At 37.4% G+C, this 19,389-nt stretch overlaps 1 protein-coding gene across 1 annotated transcript in view; it reads left to right on the top strand.

The window, feature by feature from the left end:
• Nucleotides 1-19,389, top strand: part of LOC124594696 (dynein axonemal heavy chain 3) — a 1,186,267-nt gene that overhangs the window by 409,055 nt on the left and 757,823 nt on the right. The window contains exon 22 of the mRNA XM_047133063.1: nucleotides 1,818-1,986. Coding sequence (XP_046989019.1) covers nucleotides 1,818-1,986 — 169 coding nt within the window. The remainder of the gene's footprint in view (nucleotides 1-1,817; nucleotides 1,987-19,389) is intronic.

The raw sequence follows: 19,389 nt of genomic DNA, 5'->3' as shown, positions 1-19,389 counted from the left end.
AACTATTTGTGTGATGATTTGATGCTGTCACATATGTTTAAAAGGTTTGATTCCATGGATAGTATGTTTTATCTTTACAACCATTGATGGAGTTACCACATGGTCTTAATATACACACCTTAAAATCATAATATTCAGCACGATGTATGAGATTTCGGAGTGATAAATTGTAATTAAATATTGGATTTTGCCACAAAAGCTTTTTAATTATGATTTCATAATATATTGCCATCATAGATATTACATGAAGAACAATTTTAACCAAATAAAATTTTCTGTAAACACTTTAATTCTTTGCTTTTATAAATTCGTGTTGTGCAGGACACATTGTAGAGATGCAGAGGTGTGCCATTGTTTATTCTGCATTTGAAGAGGACTGATATGTTTGTAGCATTTTTGCCTGAGTGTTTTAATATGTAATGTTCACCATTTGTGTATTTAAAAATTAAATAAGGCAACTGAATAAGAAAGCTAACAGTAACAGAAGAAAAGTTTGTGACTAAAATGTTTTTGTCACAATTTTTTCCGATTTAGGGTTAGCAATTATGAGATTGCTCAAAATTTGTCAGGGAAAATTGCTAAAACTTATCTGGAAATCAGAGGAATATCACCAAATTTCACTTGGGTAAACTTGTGGCAACCCTGAGTGCAGAAGTTTTGCTGGGAAGCTATTACATGTCATCCATACAGTCCCAATCCTTTCCCATCTGATTTCCATATTTTTAGAACCATTAAGAAAGACTCTCACGATTATCGGTTTCCTTCAAACAAAGATGGGAAGCCTGGGTGCACTCATTGTTCTGTAGACAACCACAAAAAGTTTGCCATGAAGACATTCATCATCTTGTCTCACAGTGGGATAAATGTATTAACAGTTAAAGTGTATGTTTTTGAAATAATATTCCGTTCACTTAATTTTTTTCTCCCTCTGACTGCCCCTTACATTTATAATTTAAGTTCTTTTCACAATTTACCTGCAAACGTGGTATTCCTGCTTTCAGAAAATATCATATAATTCTTTACAATGAAAGGCTACGGGGTAATTTTTCTATCCCTCATACTTTAATAGAAAGTTTTGAGATCATTATTTACAAAGTACATTTAATCACACAGCACAACTATGTCCACAAACATGCCTGGCTGCTTTGAAAAATAGGTTTAATCAATACAGCACAACTGTGTCCACAAACATGCCCAACTGGATGTATTATATTAGCATTGAGTGTTACATAGGCAGAAGCTACAATGTGTATATTTTACTTACAGTTCATTATTTTGATTGTATCATGACTTAATATTAACACTAATAATAATCATAATAATAATAACAATATTATGCTTATGCTTAATGCTTAATCATTATCATTATTATTATTATTATTATTATTATTATCAGAGTATTATTGTTATAAACAAAGTAGGCATGTTTGTGGACATAATTGTGATGTGTTGATTAAATGTTACATGGGTCCACAAAATGTGAATACAGTTTCTTAGAATGGCAGTTAAAATACCTTTTAGATGTATTTTTATATTCATACATAAATAAGTAATTTATTGCCAACTGTATGATTGTAAATAAAATAAACAAATAATACAGTGTGACAAATGTTATTGTCTGTAAAATGAATTACATGTGTGTATCATGTTCTTTACTAGAAAATGGGAGAGTACCATTGACTAGTTCCATTGAAAATGTCAAATTGATTTTGCTACACCTTGACCAAATATTTTTATTAGAAGAATGGGATAGGAAGTTACTGTTATGTCTAACAAAGCTTGAGACACACATTAAACCATTAATTGTTATGCTTCAGAACTCTTATGGGTGCCCTAAAGCTGAATTTGGGAGGTGCACCAGAGGGCCCTGCTGGTACTGGCAAGACAGAGACAACTAAGGATCTTGCAAAAGCCGTGGCCAAACAGTGTGTTGTGTTCAATTGCTCGGATGGGTTGGATTACAAGGCAATGGGAAAGTTTTTTAAGGTAAGTTGGTATTTGGCTAATGAACTGTCAAGATTATAAGTTAGTGTAACAAAATACGCTTGCTTAAAAATGTGATGATAAGATAACGTATGCTCCATGTAGCAGCTGTGTAACTGGGAGACTGAACAACCAGAACGTTATGATGACCTACTGATAGCCGGTATATCAACCTTTGGCACAGGTAACAGCAGCAACACTTCATGGCATGAAAGCAATGAGGCCTCGGTAGATCACTGGAGGGAGTTGGGACCACATCTGCACATACAAGTCAGCTAATTCCCATTAATTCTGGGAGGAAGGCACATTCAATGACATCCCAGATGTGTTCGATTGGGTCCAGATCTGGTGATTTGAGGCATGAGCATATCAATTGGAACTCACCACTGTGTTCCTCAAACCACTCCGTCACACTCCTGGCCTTGTGACATGGCAAATTATCTTGTTGAAAAATGTCACTTCTGTCAGAAAATGTGATCGTCATGAGTACAGGCGTCAAGGAGCTGCGCCCTTGGAAAATGATGGATTTGAGCCTTCTCATCAACAAGCTGAATAAGGTATGGGGATTCATCAGACCATGCAATGCTCTGCCACCAGGCCATGCAATACTCTGCCACTGTGCCAATGGTCATATGCCCATTCAGTCATAATTGCCGATGTCATCATTGGCACATGCATGGGTCATCGGCTGCATTGTGTGTTCAGACACACTTGTACAACATTGAAATCTGATTTTAGTTCCATCACAGTTCCTGTTTTACCAGTCTGCCCAGACTATGATGTCCAACGTCTGTAATGAGGGGTGGTTACCCAATCCCACAATGTCTGAATGTGGTTTCACATTGGTTTTGCCACTGTTGAAGGCCCTCACCATAGCACTCCTCAAACACCCAACAAGTCATGCAGTTTTCAAAATGCTCATGGTGACCCATCAGTCATTTGTCTTTCCCATTCTACACACACAGAAAGCATGCTCGCTCGTACCACGTGCACCGTGCGTGTCTGCCTAGCAGTTGTTTCTTGCTGGGAGATGTTTTTGTAGACTGGACGGGTTTATAGGTCAGTGGTCATAATGTTATGCCTGATCAGTGTGTATTGACAGGGTATTAAAATTCAAAGAATCATTCCAGTATCAGATGTTACAAATGGTTTACAACAGAAAAAATATAATTTGACGATGAAATCTCCTTTATTAGTCACTTTTGATATTAGCTCTAATTATCAGGTTGGACCATTTAGAAACTTGTGCACAACTGAAACCTTCAGCATTGACTTGCCACTGATGAGTTTGCATCGCAATACATGTGTGAAATGAGGGTAAGGAGGAGTGTGACAGACAATAAGTGAATGACATTATTCTGACCTTTTTAATAATGAATACTTTGATCAAGTGCTTCTTTAAATTCGTCTAAAGTATTCTCTGCCTCCTTTTGCTGCTTTGACTCAAACAATTCTTATTTATGAAATGCTGCCGATTACCATAGATATTTGTTTTGTGATAGTTGCTATCTTTGAACTTTTCAAATGTTCCATACCATTAGGAATATTTTTCACCACTTTTGAATGTAAATTCTGAGTTGATTGAACTAATTTTGTATTATAAACATTATGTTTTCATTATTATTTTTATTTTATAAGAGAATTCGTTATTTGGCAAAGGTTCTGAATTACAATATGCCTGAGTTTACCATAAAATGTAGGGTTTTAATAGAAAGTCAGTTAACTCTCACATCTTTGAGCATATTAGTGAACATATTTCTTTGTACTATGCATGATAAATATCGGCGCCATTCGCATATTGCTTTCTTATTATTGTTCAGTCTGTTTTTGTTTTCACACTTGTTGCAATTTTAGCATCAGAACAGGTTGTCTTTTTTAGGCTTGTGAAGACTGTTTGATAATAATTAATTATAGCCCAGGGTGGAATTATGCATCTAGTAGATAGATTAAAACAGTGCATAAGATTGAATCTCAAACTGCATTTGAAATTTTCTCAGGCAGGATCATGTTAAGTAAATCTATTAAACAAAGCTGACAAGCCAAAAGGGGCTGGTTTCTAGACCAAACTGTCCCAGGTTGAGGACTGAGGTGGACAGACCGCTCTGTGGGGCCATCCTACGTGTAGGTGCTGCAGCTACTCTCGGTTTTTGGTGATGGCTGAGGCTCGACACAGAGTGGCTAGAAATTGTACTGCGTCGGTGGTAGTGGTGTGGGCCTCATGTCAGATGCTTGATACGAACTGCACTCAGTTCGTGTTGCAGGTCCGACAAATAGCATTGGCCTCGACATCTAAAATCCTTCATTTCTTGGCACTGTGATACTGCTGGAAAGTCACAGCAGAAGAGTGGGTACATGTACTGAGCCATCTGGCCGGTACGGTGGCCATCTACTTGCAGACTACAGGCTGAGAAAGTCCCGCGGTGCTAGCTGTCTTAATTCGTGGAGGATTTTACGGTGGAGTGGCCGTCGATAAACCTAATCTGGTAAGACGTCAGGTACCTGCACAGTACTTTGTTCTTGAGTAGGATGATAAGGAGGGGTGTGAATTGAGTTTATTCCATTCACTGTGCAGAAGTTGGTGACCTTCTGAGAGCCAACCTGATGGTTATTATAGGGCACGATTGTTGTAGGGGAACCACGTTTGGAGAAAATCACAACGAGTGTGTGATTGTGGCCCAAATGTTAATAGATACCATAGAGGAGAGATAGGGGAATTCAGAGAAAAGGGCAGTACGATTAACCATATTTGTCTTGTGAATGATTTGCTGTAAAATCATCCACTGTCGTTCCCCCATGGGTCAGGCATAGTGGCACTTCAGTGCGGCCGTGATTGCTGAGTAGATATCTGCTGCACCAATAAAGGATCAGCCAGATCTATATATGTATACTCCATGAGCCACTGTGCAGTATGGTGCAGGGGTACACCACACCAATATTATCAGTCCTGTTCTAGTTGCATATTTGAGCTAGGGAAAAATTACCGTCTATACATTTCCCTGTGTGCCCTAATCTCGCTTATTCAATTATCGTGGTCTCTGAGTGAGAGAGATATTTTATGGTGCCAGCCAGCATTGTGGTAACGCACTCTTCATTGAATGCACGATCGATGAATTTGCCAAATAAGGTTTTGCATAGACTACATAGACTTTCTTCTAGCATTCCCTTTTAAGTTCCCGCAGGCCTACCTGTCACACTTTTTATGAGCTATTCTGACCTGTTAAGATTCTAGCAGCACTACTCTGAATTTGTTGAATGATTATTGCTATTACTCTTTGATAAAGGCTCTGAACATTGGAACAATACTATAAAATTGTTCATACAAGTGTCCCTCATGTTGTTCCATTTACAAGTGTACTGCATTATCCGTGAACCCTTCCAGCAAATCAACTCTTCTATTCACCTTCCCTATCAGTTCTTAGTATTACCCCTGAACATTTATACAATGTGAAGTGCTCAAGATCTTTGCCTGTAACTTTGTAATCAGAAGCTATTGGGACCTTTCTCTTTGTTATAGACGTTATCTTACAGTTATCCATATTTAAAGAAAACCATTATTTACCACCCCAAGTTGAAATTTCATTCAAGTCTCTCTTTAGTTCCTTACAATCATGTGACGATGATGTTTTCCTGTACGCAGCAGTATCATCAGCAAACGATGTAAAAGTGCTGCTGAATCTGTCTCACATACTGTTTATGTATGCTGAGGTCACTATAAGTGCTATTGAACATACTTTCATTTTTGTGATGACCTTCATGTGTCATTCCCCATTGGTCCTCATGGAAAAGGCAAAATAATTGTGACAGAGGACAGCTGAAATGGCCAACCTCTGTTCTTTTTCAACTGTGTTCCTCAGCAGAACTCCATTTACCATGTTTAGTTAACAGCAAATTGAAAAGTTGGTCCAGAGGTATTTGGACCACATGTGAGTGACAAAATATGTGACCTACTTAAGGAGAGACCATTACATGTTGCTTTGTTGATGACCTCTGAAGCAATTGTAAATCTTTCCAGGACATTATCTCTTAAGAAGTGTATGGGTTCCAGGTTGTGGAAAACTTGATTGCAACCCTTAGGAATGTGGAATAATGTATTAGCATTATTGTTCTGAGCAATGGGCCAGTAATGGATGTTGTACTGTTAACTGTTCAGGGGTCTGCATCCATCTCTGCAGCCTCTGGGCTGTTTTACATGGAAGCTGAGCTTGCAGTCCAAATAGCATAATGGTAAGCTTGCAGGCAGTTCTTAAATGAATTTAGTTCCATAGATTGCTGCTAGATCTTCTTTCTTGATTTTGCTGTAGTTTACCTGCACTGCTGTCAAACCTTTTGAACCATATGCTGTAGATTATTCCATACTGTCAAGGTTCTTATGAGACACCAATCTCATAGTTGGATGCATCAGGGGCAGGCTTGGATGTTTGCTGAGTCCAAACATTGCTAAGCATGGCGGTTGCTTAAGACAGTTCTTAAGCTGTAAGAAACATGTTTGGTATTCTTCTTTCCATTTGAATGTACACACTTCTTGCATAAATCATTTAGTGTTTGTACTGTGCCTAACACCCTAGGTATAAATTTTCTATAATTTCGTGCATTCCTAAGGAATGTCTGCACTGACTTAAAACTCATACATGGTAGTACTGGACTGATATCATCAACGTGTTTGACCATTGATACAAGTTGTAGACACAGAGATGTTGAGGAAGATACAAACGGGAAGCCCCAGAGGGCATAGAGGATGTGACTGACCGAAAACCGTATGGATAGAATAATAGTGCCAAAGATGACTGATGATGAATGACATATATGATTATAAATAGCAGCACAGAATTGGGCCATCTCAAAGAAAATCATTGAAGAGGTAAATGTACACAGTGAAGTGTAGGGCCACAAAAGAAGAAAAGGAAAAGAAAAAGAACAACAACATATATATAAAGTATTAAATTCACTTTTCTGCAAGCTACACTTGAGGCTACAGGCTTGGATATCTATAAATAACAGTCCCAGTGACCTGTTATGATGATATCATTAAAATTATCAGAGAAACAAGGGATATCATGGTCAACTTGTAAAGAAAAAATGCCACACTTAGAGATTGGCTTTTGATACCTCATCCAGATTAAAGACAAAAGTTTATCTAGCAAAATCAGATTGAGTGCTTTTTGAAAGCACATGTATGAAAACAAGGAGGTTGCAACTTTGTCACATTGTACTGTGCATTGGAATATAGAGAAGAATGTGTAACACCCCGCACTACTGTACCAACCATCATAACTCACTGAATGAGGAGATTGCTGGGACATCAAACCCACATCCACCATGGAGCTGTGGTTCGAATCCTCATCAGATTCCTTTTTTATATTTTAAATGTCTATTCCCTATCGAGTGAAGTGGTGCAGTATTTGGCACACTGGACTCACATTCGGGAGGATGACATTTCAAACTGGCATCCTGATTTAGATTTTCTGTGATTTCCCTAGATTTGTTGAAGCAAATGCTGGGATGGTTCCTTTGATAGGGCATGGCTGATTTCTTTCCCTATCCTTCCCTCATCTAATGGGATTGATCCATTAAACTGTATACACCATTAAACTGTATACATGTGTCTACTAACTACGCAGTGCATGCCATAACTGGTCCTGTCAAGTTCATGTAGGACAGCTTCCTCATGGAGTGGTGTGTATGCTGCATTGTACCCTCAAAGGCACCACCTCGATAAGAATGTTTTTTGTCACCTTGGCAATGCCTTTGGAAATCTGGTAATCTTTGTCCACAAGTAATGGACAGAGGTTGTCCTAGGACTAGACATTCTCCATAAACAGATGGCATGGTTCTGGAAACTATTCACCAGTCACCTTGCCAAATTAGCCATGATTTTGCAAGGCAGTTCCAGATATCTCAAAGATTGCTTGTTAAGTGTTACTCAGTACAGGACTGATCTGTATCGTTATATGCTAACTCAACACTAGTGGCCAGAGGATCAAATCAATAAGTACCATTTTATGAATGACTTTTGTGCTACTTGGAAGAAAACAAACATTTCTTAAGTAATGTGATGTGGGCTGGAATTTTCATCCTATGCAACAGCCATTATTGGTCAGAATAACACAACCCACATATAACTCATAAAAATGACTTTTAGGCACACTTTGGAGTAAACCTGTGGGCTGGAATAATGGGAAGAGTGCTTTTGGGCATTGCTGGACAAGTTGAATGCACCCTGTTATCATATGTTTATTTGCAGTTCTTTGCCTGACTTATTCAAAAATGTTCCACGTGATGTTCAGTGACAGCTATGGTTTCAGCATGATGGTGCACCATCACACTTCAGAATTTATGAGTGTAACCATTTAAATGAAGCATTTCAGCAAAGTATGATCTGGTGAGTGGAAAAGTGTTTGCAAATGCGAGGTGGTTGCTTTGAACGTCTTCTCTAAAGTGAACGTTGCTTGTATGTTGAATAGTGGCATATGTGGATGGGAAAATAGTGGAAACTGATTAATAGTTGCTGCTTGAATAATTGAAAAAAAAAGAGTGGAAAGAATAGTTGAAAGAAATTGGAAGGCAATTTATATATCTGTACACATACCCTGGGTGAACTTTAACTGGTACCAATATCGACAGACCTTTAATGTCAATACATTTAAGATCAATATTCATAATTTGAGTTATGTACTTCTTCACATTAATTTCATTGTTCATAGTCCTGATTATGGCAATTCCGATGCAGGATTGCTCCTCCACTGTGCTTGCAAATTCCTCTTGTCTGCTTCAAACCTCCTGATGCAGGATCTCAGTGCTGGCCAAACGATGAACAGATAGGTGTAGTTGTCATGAAGGTACAGATAAACTTTTCTTTCCGAATAACTTTTTATAACACTTTTTAATGTACGGTTGAAATGCACATTTTAAAACAATACTGGTACAACAGATCTAATCATACCTCTGCCTGCTACCACTTATAGAAATAAACGGGTGCAGATACAGGAATTAATAAATTAGAGAGCATATTTCTTCCTCCTTTTTTTCATTCCGATGTATCAGTACATTATTCTTCCCACAAAACAACTTGTTAATTTATCTTTGTCGTGGTCTGTAAGTCATTCAGCTCACATGATGGACATGAAATGTACAGAATTGAAATTTTGGTGTAGTATAATATACAAGCTAGTGTAACTGACCTATTGTGTTTTTTGTACATCCTTGGATACAGATAATGTTACAGTATCCACTGTTATTTTCTGTTGTCTTTATTTGTATCATGGATGAAACAATGTGATCGTTTATGTCTGTAAGAAGTGCATGTTATGTCTACATGTTTTAAGTCAAGGTAAGAAAGAAATCTACAAGATACCACATTGTGGAGGTGTAATTTGGATGCAATTTCCTGCTTTAATTGGAAGTGTAGGGTGAGGAGTGGCTCTTGAACATCGGCAAGTCTGCATATCCGTTCCCCAGGTGGCGTTGCCTTGTCTCACTAAGCTAACGGGACAGCTCTGGCACAGCACAATGTTCTTACTACCTGTTCTGGGCCATACCACATGCATTTAGAGCATTGCCAGAACATCATTTTTTACACTGGATTTCTATTAAACCTATCGGCAGGACTAGGTTTTGCTACATGCACTTTTGTTTTGGATGAGGAGTCACATACCAGCTTCCAAGTGCCTCATTTTTTATTCACCCTGCATTTCTCGAAAAATTCAGATGCACTAATGACACTGAAAGGATGTTGATTTTACTGAGTATAAGAGGATTGCTAATAAACATGATAGCCTCCAGTTATGCCAAAAGTTATAGATATGCATCCACAAAGTAAGTTTTGGGAAAATACTGGCCATCTGCCAATTTTGCCACTAGTTCTTCATTGTGAGCAGTTGCAAATGAATTGATGACAAATTAAGCATTTACAGTTCACTTGACATCACTACAAATACATAGTTCATCATTTGGTTATGTAATTATTATCAAAATCATAGTGTACTGACTGTATCGTACAAGTATTAAAATCTACTCACCATATAGCGGAGATGCTGAGTCGCGATAGGCACAATAAAAAGATTCACACAATCATAGCTTTCGACCATTAAGGCCTTTCTCAGAGAGCTGAAACTGTTGCCAAAAGCTATGATTGTGTGAATCTTTTTATTGTGCCTATCGCAGCTCAGCATCTTTGGTATATGCAGAGTAGCAACTTTCCTTCTCTCATATTGTTACATTCCATCCTGGATTTTCCATTGTTTGAAGTATTAAAATATGTGAATTTTTGAGATAGTCCAATTTCTTCTTTATGTTAATGTGTAAAGCAAAACTTTTGTGTGGCTGATTGTTTTAATGAAATGTATGCTACTTAGTTGTTGGTATAGGCTAACCATATTTCAAAGAGAGGTGAGAATGTGTAACACAAGACATCCAGATCTGACAGAGGGGACCATACATAAGTCCATTTCCACATTGTCATACATTTGAAAGCCAAAAGATTGGAGAACATCTAAACCAAATGTATGTTGTGTCTGATGCAAAGAGACAATGAGGAATGAGACAGGTTGAGGTGACTTCACATACAGCTCAGATCAATACCTGTTGTTTACAGCTACACAGTGGCTGTTTATTTGAGAGTAGGTGAATCTATTTTTGCTGATTAAAAACTCGTTACCAGCAATGTCAACCTGAAGTAGCACACAGTTTCAATTGATGATAATCTGACTAAGAACTACGTGCAACTGCACTGTGTAGGGATTAACGTGCAGCAGCAATATATTTGTCACGGTGGTCTAGTCCCTAGCTGCAGAGGTGGTTGACTACAGCGCACAATAGTGAATAGTGGCGAGGGGCGGGGGTCTAAAATGTAATATATATATTGCAAACTGAATTAAAATTTGCTGCTTAAATAATTAAAAGGAAGATTTTTAAGAGTGATTGAAAGAAATTGGAAGGTACGCCTGTCCTGAGTGAAACATTCCTAAATTTACATATATCCTTTTCTTGTTACCGCTATTGTGTATGGCCATCTGTGGTCACTGGTGGTGAGTTATCGGTCTTCTTGTGGTGTTGTACATTGTGGACGTCTTGTACTGTAGTGCCTGGACACGTTTCCTGTCTGCTGGAATCATTTCCATAATTTTGAGATCTCACTTTGTGGCACACAGAGGGCCTGTGCTACGACCCGCTGTGTTTGACCAGCCTCCAGTCACCTTAGTATTCTGCCCCTCATAATGTCATCAATATGTGTTCTTTGAGCCATTTTCAACACACAGTACTCTGACATGCACCAACACACCTCTGTGTATGTGGATTGCTTCCAGTGCCACCGCTTGATGACCGCAGGTCAAATGCACCGCATGGTCATACCCCAAGGTGATTTAAACCTTCTAACTGCCCACCAGAGCGTTGTATCACCACGTATCAGCATTATCCTTAATTTATGAACATGAGTGTGTTTCACCTCATTGCTCCCAGTTATTCAGGAGGGATACCAGCCATACATCCGACATCCGCCGACAAGGTAAAGTTTCTTGCCACTTGTACGACGTTGTCGAGCACAGAAAATTCATGTTTATAACATTGTTGAGCACAGAAAATACATGTTTTTACGACATTGTCAAGCACAGGAAACTTATGTTACGTGGAGTATTGCCCTTTTTTATTTTATTTTTTTAATAGTTCATCATGCACACACCCACATATCTCACATGCACACTTAAAAATTTGCAGGCAGGTTTAGTATGTTTTTGCGATTTGTTTTTGAGCATCTTTCTTACCATTGCATTACATTAAGTTTTTGTAGTGTCCTTTCCGCATACTATGCACATAACAACAACAAAAAACTACAAAAATAAATTTATCCTATTCATTTGTTGACATGCCATTATCGTTGCTTATATACAATTCAGTCAGATTGTTATTTTGCTTAGTACATTTTGTTAAATTATAATTTCGTTACATTGCTCAATTCCAATTATATGAGTACACTGTTTGCTCTCATTTGCTTTTTCATTCTGTACATAGCATTCATACAACAATAGATTCTTTTTTCCTTTATGGCATAAATTGACATCCATTTCATTTCAATTTACTGTGACTTCTTGTCATAGCATACTTATCAAGTTCAAAGAAATAAAGAAGTAAATAATAGTTGTTACAACAGATTCTACTCACTGCTTAAATAACTGGGCATGACCTCGCCTCTCTAGTATTCACCAGGAAGAATCTACACTCTACAGGGTTGAGGAAGTTTCACGAAAAGGCATTTATGTGTGCAGTTATGCCTCTTTACTACATTTAACTGTGATTCCCAGAACAGAAATAATTTGTTGTTTATAAACATAAAAGAAACCTGATGAAACCAATCATACCGAATACTTATTCAGTGTTTAAAGTGCACCTCAATATTTACTTGTTATGTTCATCGTATAAAGGATAACTATTCCATATGCCGAGGTATACAGAGATGTATCATCAATACATGTACAATGAGCATAAAATAGTGTTTATATAACATGCAAAAACAGTTCAGTGTTTGACGCTTTTGTGAGTAGTTGACGCGCGCAGTAGTTACATTTCGACCACTTTATTATTTCATAGTGCTCCAGATTAGTTCAGCATCATGATATGCGACGTACTGCAACTGTATTCTTCTACACATATTTTCATACTATCACATTCATACATACCATAAACTTACAACTCTATTTACTTGCAGCGTGGCCCTTTCTTATGTTTATATGCTCGACAAGCATTCATCTTTCGTCAGGTTTAGGACTTATCAATGCATCGTTCCCTGGAAGAAAAAACTTAATACTAACTTAAAACTAAATCTTCATAGCTAAGTTCAAATGGCTCTGAGCACCATGGGACTCAACTGCTGAGGTCATTAGTCCCCTCCATAGCTAAGTGTACACTGGCTTGATGGTCACTAATACCTCTTTCATATATTCGACCATGTATTCATTCACTTCAGTGTGCAGTGGTGACATCACAAAACTTGTACTTACCATATAAATCTGAAAGATAAGGTGTATTATAGGCATGATGCGACCTCTTATTTAGTTTGCCATTCATATTGTACTCGCTTGTTTGCCTGCAGCAGAGGTTTTATGGTCCCTTAATTATAATTAGTGCGTGTGCTTTCAATACTTAAATTTGTAAATATATAGATATAATGTACATAGTATTGTAACTTCTGTAAATATCTCGTAGTTTAAAATTCCCTTTCCATGTGTACAGTCACTTAGCTTATCTTTCTTTGTGTGTATTGTGTAGATAGTCGTAGTTGTAGTATATATTCTCCCTTAATTTTCTATGTCCCAGTTTATGCAATACGCCTAGAAATCCTAGTGCAGGGAGTAGCTCATAGGGGGTGTTTGTTTTGGGTGCTCCATCACTTTCAGCTGTGTCTGTCTGGCGCACACGTGCTTGTGGTTTGTTGACTAGCTTTCTCCCCAATGCGCATGCGCTGCATCACTCTGTTACTACTAACGTCATAGCGAGTTGTGTATTACAGTGCGTGCTACCATGCATATCGGTATCAAAAGTTCATTTATTCATTTACAACATAAAAGTAAAATTCTTCCCTGTTACGTCCTCTTATCTTATCATTTATACATTTGACATAAGAAAAAGCTAAACAGAAATTTTCCTTGCCAACTAACAACAGAAATTCCCTAATGTGATTTTCCAGCATCCTAAATTTAATATTACTTTTCATATGTACAACTTAGAGGGTATACAGCCCCTCTTCAATATATAAACGTTCTCGAGTCTTTGTGTGGGTAAAGGCCCTTGTCTTTACCTGTGTTCGCATGTGCCAATCTGTATGCTCCTGGGAAGGGGATTTTGGTAATTATGTATGGTCCGGTGCATAGTAATTGCTACTTACAGGTAAGTTTTCCAGTTTTTGCGGAATTGGGATGTTTTCTAAGTAACACCTTTGGTCCTATGTAAAATTGTGTTGTACATTTCAGGTATCTGTCGTAAATTCCTTTCCTATTTTTAGCTCAGGTTTCAAGGTTGGTTACTACTTGTCGTATTTTATCATCCAGCGATAATTCCAGTATCGCTATCTTAGTAGATTCATCTATTTGTTTGCAATTGAACGTAAGCTTATTTGGTGTAAATCCAGTTGATGTATGGGGAAGGTTATTAACAACTTGTAAGAAAAGAGTGACATATTCAATACACTTGGTATGCTTAGAAGTTATACAGGTCCTCACAAACCTGGTGAATTTCTTAAACACCCTTTCTGTGGGGGAAACTTGGGGATGAAAATTTGATAGTAAATGATTTGGTTGGAATCTACAAACTCTTTCCATTTGCATCCCACAAAATACGAGATATTATCTGTTAACATAACTTATGGGTTTCCTACTCTTGCAAAATAATCCTCTTTAATTCATCTTATAATTGAATTGGCTGTAACTTTCTGTATAGCATACAGTGCAAATATCATACAGGCCTACTATATATTTTACTCCCCCTTTGCCTCTGGGATAGGGTCCAGCCATATCTAATGACAGCTTTTGTAGAGGTTTCTTAGCCACAATGGGATGTAGTTCTATCTGTTTGGAAATGTTAGAATGTTTTGCTTTCTGGCAAACAATAGACTTTCTTAACACATGTTGCACTCTTCGTCTAAGTTGGGGGAAATAGCAATATTTAGCTATTTTATCAGTGAATTTTGCAGTGCCATAATGGCCCCAAAGATTGTATGTGTATAAGATAAAATCATCCACATATTCCTCTGGCAAACACACGCATCATTGTTCTAGTTTGGGAGGTTTCCTGTGGAATAGAACACCTTTGTGAATAGTAAAAAACCTTTTTAATTTTCCATCGCCGTTATGTGTAAGTTATACTGTTACCTTGCTCCAGAGTGTGTCTTCCTGCTGTAACTGCTCTATATGTTTACACAAGTGGACATAGTATAGTCTGAGTGTTTTGTCCACCATCAACATAGCTCTTATTTCACCTTCCTACTCCAAAAGATTGTTGAAGTCCTCTAAGCCTTGTGGTAGTCTGAAAGAACATCAGCTATTACGTTTTGATTTCCTTTTATGTATACGATTTCAAAATTGAATTCTTAAAGATGCAAATGCCATCTTGCTATCCGTCGGTGTAGCAACTTACAACTTAACAAAAATGACAGGGAGTGATGGTCACAGTACACTTTTGTGTGTTTACCCCAAAGGGAGTATTCAAACTTTTTAAATGACCAAATTACGGCCAAACCCTCTAACTCCGTGACGAATAAAAACGTTCAGCTTCAGGTAAGGTGCGACTGGTGAAGCTAATTACTTTAGGGATGATATTTCCTTCTTCTTCTACCATTTTAAAAAGGCGTGCACCCAGGCTATAAGAAGATGTGTCGGTGCATAAACAAAAATCTTTTTTCATGTCTGGTTGAGATAAAATATTAGCATTTAATAAGGATCTCTTATTGTTTTCGAAATTGGTCTGACATTGCTTGTTCCATACCCAAGGTCTGTTTTTCCAGAGAAGAATGAGTAAAGGATCACTGTTCATAAGTTGGTGGGGGATGAATTTCCTGAAAAATGACACTAAGCCTAAGTATGCCTTTAATTATTTCTTGTTTCCCGGAAAAATCCTTAATAATACATTATCTTTTTTCAAATACACGTACATAAGCAAGTATCAGTTCCCTAAGCTCCGCTTGCTGTTCTTTAGACAAGCACTTTGATTCACTTACCTTTCTGCTTATTGTATCGATTTTTATTTCTTCTGCTGATGACTGTTAGTTACTGTATGTATTGACAAACACAACTATGGGATTTTCCAATTGAACTTCAAGGTTGTGAGTAACTTCAGTTTTACATCTGATCATGCCTTTTACAAATAATTGGTTATTTACAGTGAAATGACATTGCCCTTTTCATATATCAATTTGCACTTGGTATGTCCTAAAGGTATCCATACCAATTAAACACTCAACTATTAATTTAATTTCTCTACTATCAGAAATTTGCATTTTACAGAAAACTGTCCTATTATATGGGAATTAAGGCTTGTTTCTTGTCTCCTTTCGATTTCTGGCCAGTGGCACTCTGTACCTTGCAATTTTACACTGACAGTGTAGGCATAAATCCACGTTTCTTCAATTCTTGAAAGAAGCCTTGTGACATCAAATTAGTCAAGCACAATGGGTACATCAAGGTCAGATATTTTTCTTTAATAGTAACTTGTACCTTTTCCGCTGTCAATTTTTTTGCATATCCTCATTACCTTGATATAGATCATCTCTCACGTCATTACCATGATTGTATCTGATAAAGCAAGTCTTGATCAAGCTCATGCCCCCACTCTCATCCGAGATCACAGAATGGGGTCCTACTGACACCAGTTCAAGTTTTCCATTGTCGTTATGGCATTGATTTCTAGGTTACGCCAATTACTGTCCTGAGAGGCTCTCGACTGAATTTCTCTTTGCCTCTGCATGTTATTCAGCATATGTATGTTACTTTCATGGCCGAATTCTGTTGTCTGTGGGTTATACGGTCGTCAGTTATTGTTTTGCGTTTGCCAAGCGATCAGCTGATTATTGCCGGTAGCTTATGTTTGTAAATATTGTACAGGCTGGCCATAAACCACTTGCCCATTGTAATTGTTTTTCCTAAATTTTTGCCCTTTTCTTTCATATCCACCTTTGTATTTACAGCTTTCTCCATTGTCATTGTGATTACCATTACCATTACCATAGGTCTGTGTGGGGTAAGTTTGCCATCCATGTGGTACTACGAATCTATTGTTTACTTGTTGGTCCGTAAATCTCTGTGTCTCAATTGACGTATTAACAGGCTTCTGTTGTACGGGTCTCTCTTCATATATTAACTCTATTGAGTCCAGTACAGATAGAAAGTATTCTTTATCGTGTTCAGAGATAGTAATGAGTTTTTTTCCAAGTGTGAGCAGGAAGACGGCTGTTTCAAATTTTCAGCACGTCTACTTGAGATACCAGGTTCATCCAGTATCTGGTTTTATTCAAATATTTTTCAAAATAACCCCTTAGGCTTCCATACTTGCTGTTGAAGGGAGCACCAGCCCCAGCCAGCATCGCGGCTTCATCTATTTCAGTTATTTCTTTTACATCTGCACATAACTTATCTCTCTGTTTTTTGGCAAATTCTGACTCTAAACTTAAATGATCTACTCTTGGACTCAACTTGTGTATTTCTGTAGGTAGGTTTTTGCATAAGTCTAGCAGCTCGTTGACTGCGTTCATCACATTTTTTACTGTTGCATTCATTTTTAATTCTGTCTCCTGAATTTGAGAAATGCTTCACTAAGGTTTTGTTTCCCAGCTTCAAGTTTTTCCTGTTTATAGTCTATGGATGTTACCTTCTCCGTTAACAAATTTATATTGCGGGACGTGTCGGTAATTATTTCTCGTTTTAGTTGTTTACCGAGCTCTGTGAACTTACCGGATAATTTGTTAGGTAATTCAGTGCATATAGCTTTGCTTGCCTCACTGAACTGTTGACTAATTCTCTTCTTGAAATCATTAAATGCCTGAGTTTGCTGTGCAAACTGTTTTGTTATTAGTTGCATGAGCTGTGTCAAAGTGTGTGTCTCTCTAGTATTTGCATTGCTTTTGTGAACTGTTTCCTGTGTTTGCATTCATGACGTCTTAAGCAAATAATCAAAGGAATTTTCGCTGTCGCGTGCTTCAGTTTCACTATTTGAAAAAATGTTTTCCATTGAGACCTGAGAAATTGCCTCATTGAGCACCATAAACGTGGCATCATGACTAGTCATATTACCAGCGTCTTCATTTTTTAATAATGGGATGCCATCCTGGTTGTTTTGGTATTCATCTGCCTGTTCATGAGTTGGCGCATTACCTTCAACTGTTGCCAAGCTCGGATTTGCATTTTGTAATAAATTTTCAACAATGGCCATTTCCTTTGACTCCATTGTGAACAGTGTTTAACAAAATTATGAAAAGAAAAAATTTTAAACATGAAATTTTGTTTGTATTGGTATCTTTCAATTAAAGCATCTTCATGTGCATTTTCATTAATCAACCTAAATATTCTCTGATACAGTCCTATTGATACAGTCTTACAGAATTTGAAAGATCAAACAATGGAAAATCCAGGATGGAATGTAACAGTGTAATGGAATGTAATATGAAAGAATTATTTTGCACCTTAATGTGGACTTTATACAGATTTTCGTCTTTTATAGAGAAATGCACTTTCCTTGAAGGATATTTGGAAGTAAAAGAGACTATCTACTGCGAGAGAGATGGTGGCAATTGTGGCCTTATATGCATACAGCGTAGCAGCGTCCTACCTTAACTGCTGAAAAGCATATTCCCGGCACGTCTCATTTGTAGGCAGTATTCAATTTTTAATTTGCTCCTTCAAGTTGTTAATAGTTCCAATGTTATGGACATGTAATAAATGCAACAAAGGTCTCTTTAGTTTCTTGAAATGATAAAATGGATTATTTATTAAAAAAAAATCTTTTTCTCAACAATTGAAAGGTCTATTCATACCTCACTCGGTGCCGTACTTTGAATGGTCGCCATTGAATAATGGCGGGGAATGTTATATATGTATTGGAAACTGAATAAAAATTTGCTGCTTAAATAAATAAAAGGAATGTTTTTAAAGAATGATTGAAGAAAAAATGGAAGGTACGCCCATCCTGAGTGAGCTTTAACTGGCTCTAATATAAACAGACCTGCAATATTCAGTACATATATTCAGCATTTAACATTCCTAAATTTACGTACATCATTCTCTTGTTACCACTATTGTGCATGGAGACTGGTATGACAATACTGGTTCCGGATCGCCCCTCCTCTGCTCATGTGAATTCTTCTTGTTAGTTTCGATCCTCTTGATGCAGGATTCTCGGCACGTCACGGAGAGATGAACTGACAGATGTCATCGAAAATATGAATAAACTCTGCTATCTTGATAACACTTTTTAATGTACAGTTGGAATACACATTTTTTAACAATATCAACTCGGCAGAACTCGCAATACATCCGCCCGCTATCACTTGTTGTGACGAACAGACTTTCTATCAATATTAACTTGGTTGAGCTCGTAATACATCCACCTGCTATCTCATATAGACACAGACAGACAAACCTAAAGCAATTAAAAAATTCAAGAGCATCTCTTTGTGGGATGACGTAAAGAGCTTGTCTTACTAGAATTTTGCTCACTGCTTTTGAAAAAAATCACAATATTTAAAACCATGCCATACTTGGACTTGTTTGTACAGGAATGTGTAGTGTAATGATAACAAAAGTGTTTTATTTGGCTGTTATATTTTCAGTGTCATCGCTTACTTCAGTGTCCTCTCCTTTAAATTAAACCCGTCCATTTGTCTTGTATCTGCTTTAGTCTGTTAACGAGAGTTTTCTCCACAATACTGTG

Source organism: Schistocerca americana, chromosome 2, assembly GCF_021461395.2.
Source record: "Schistocerca americana isolate TAMUIC-IGC-003095 chromosome 2, iqSchAmer2.1, whole genome shotgun sequence".
Taxonomy (NCBI): domain Eukaryota; kingdom Metazoa; phylum Arthropoda; class Insecta; order Orthoptera; family Acrididae; genus Schistocerca; species Schistocerca americana.
This window is presented reverse-complemented; position numbering and strand designations above follow the sequence as displayed.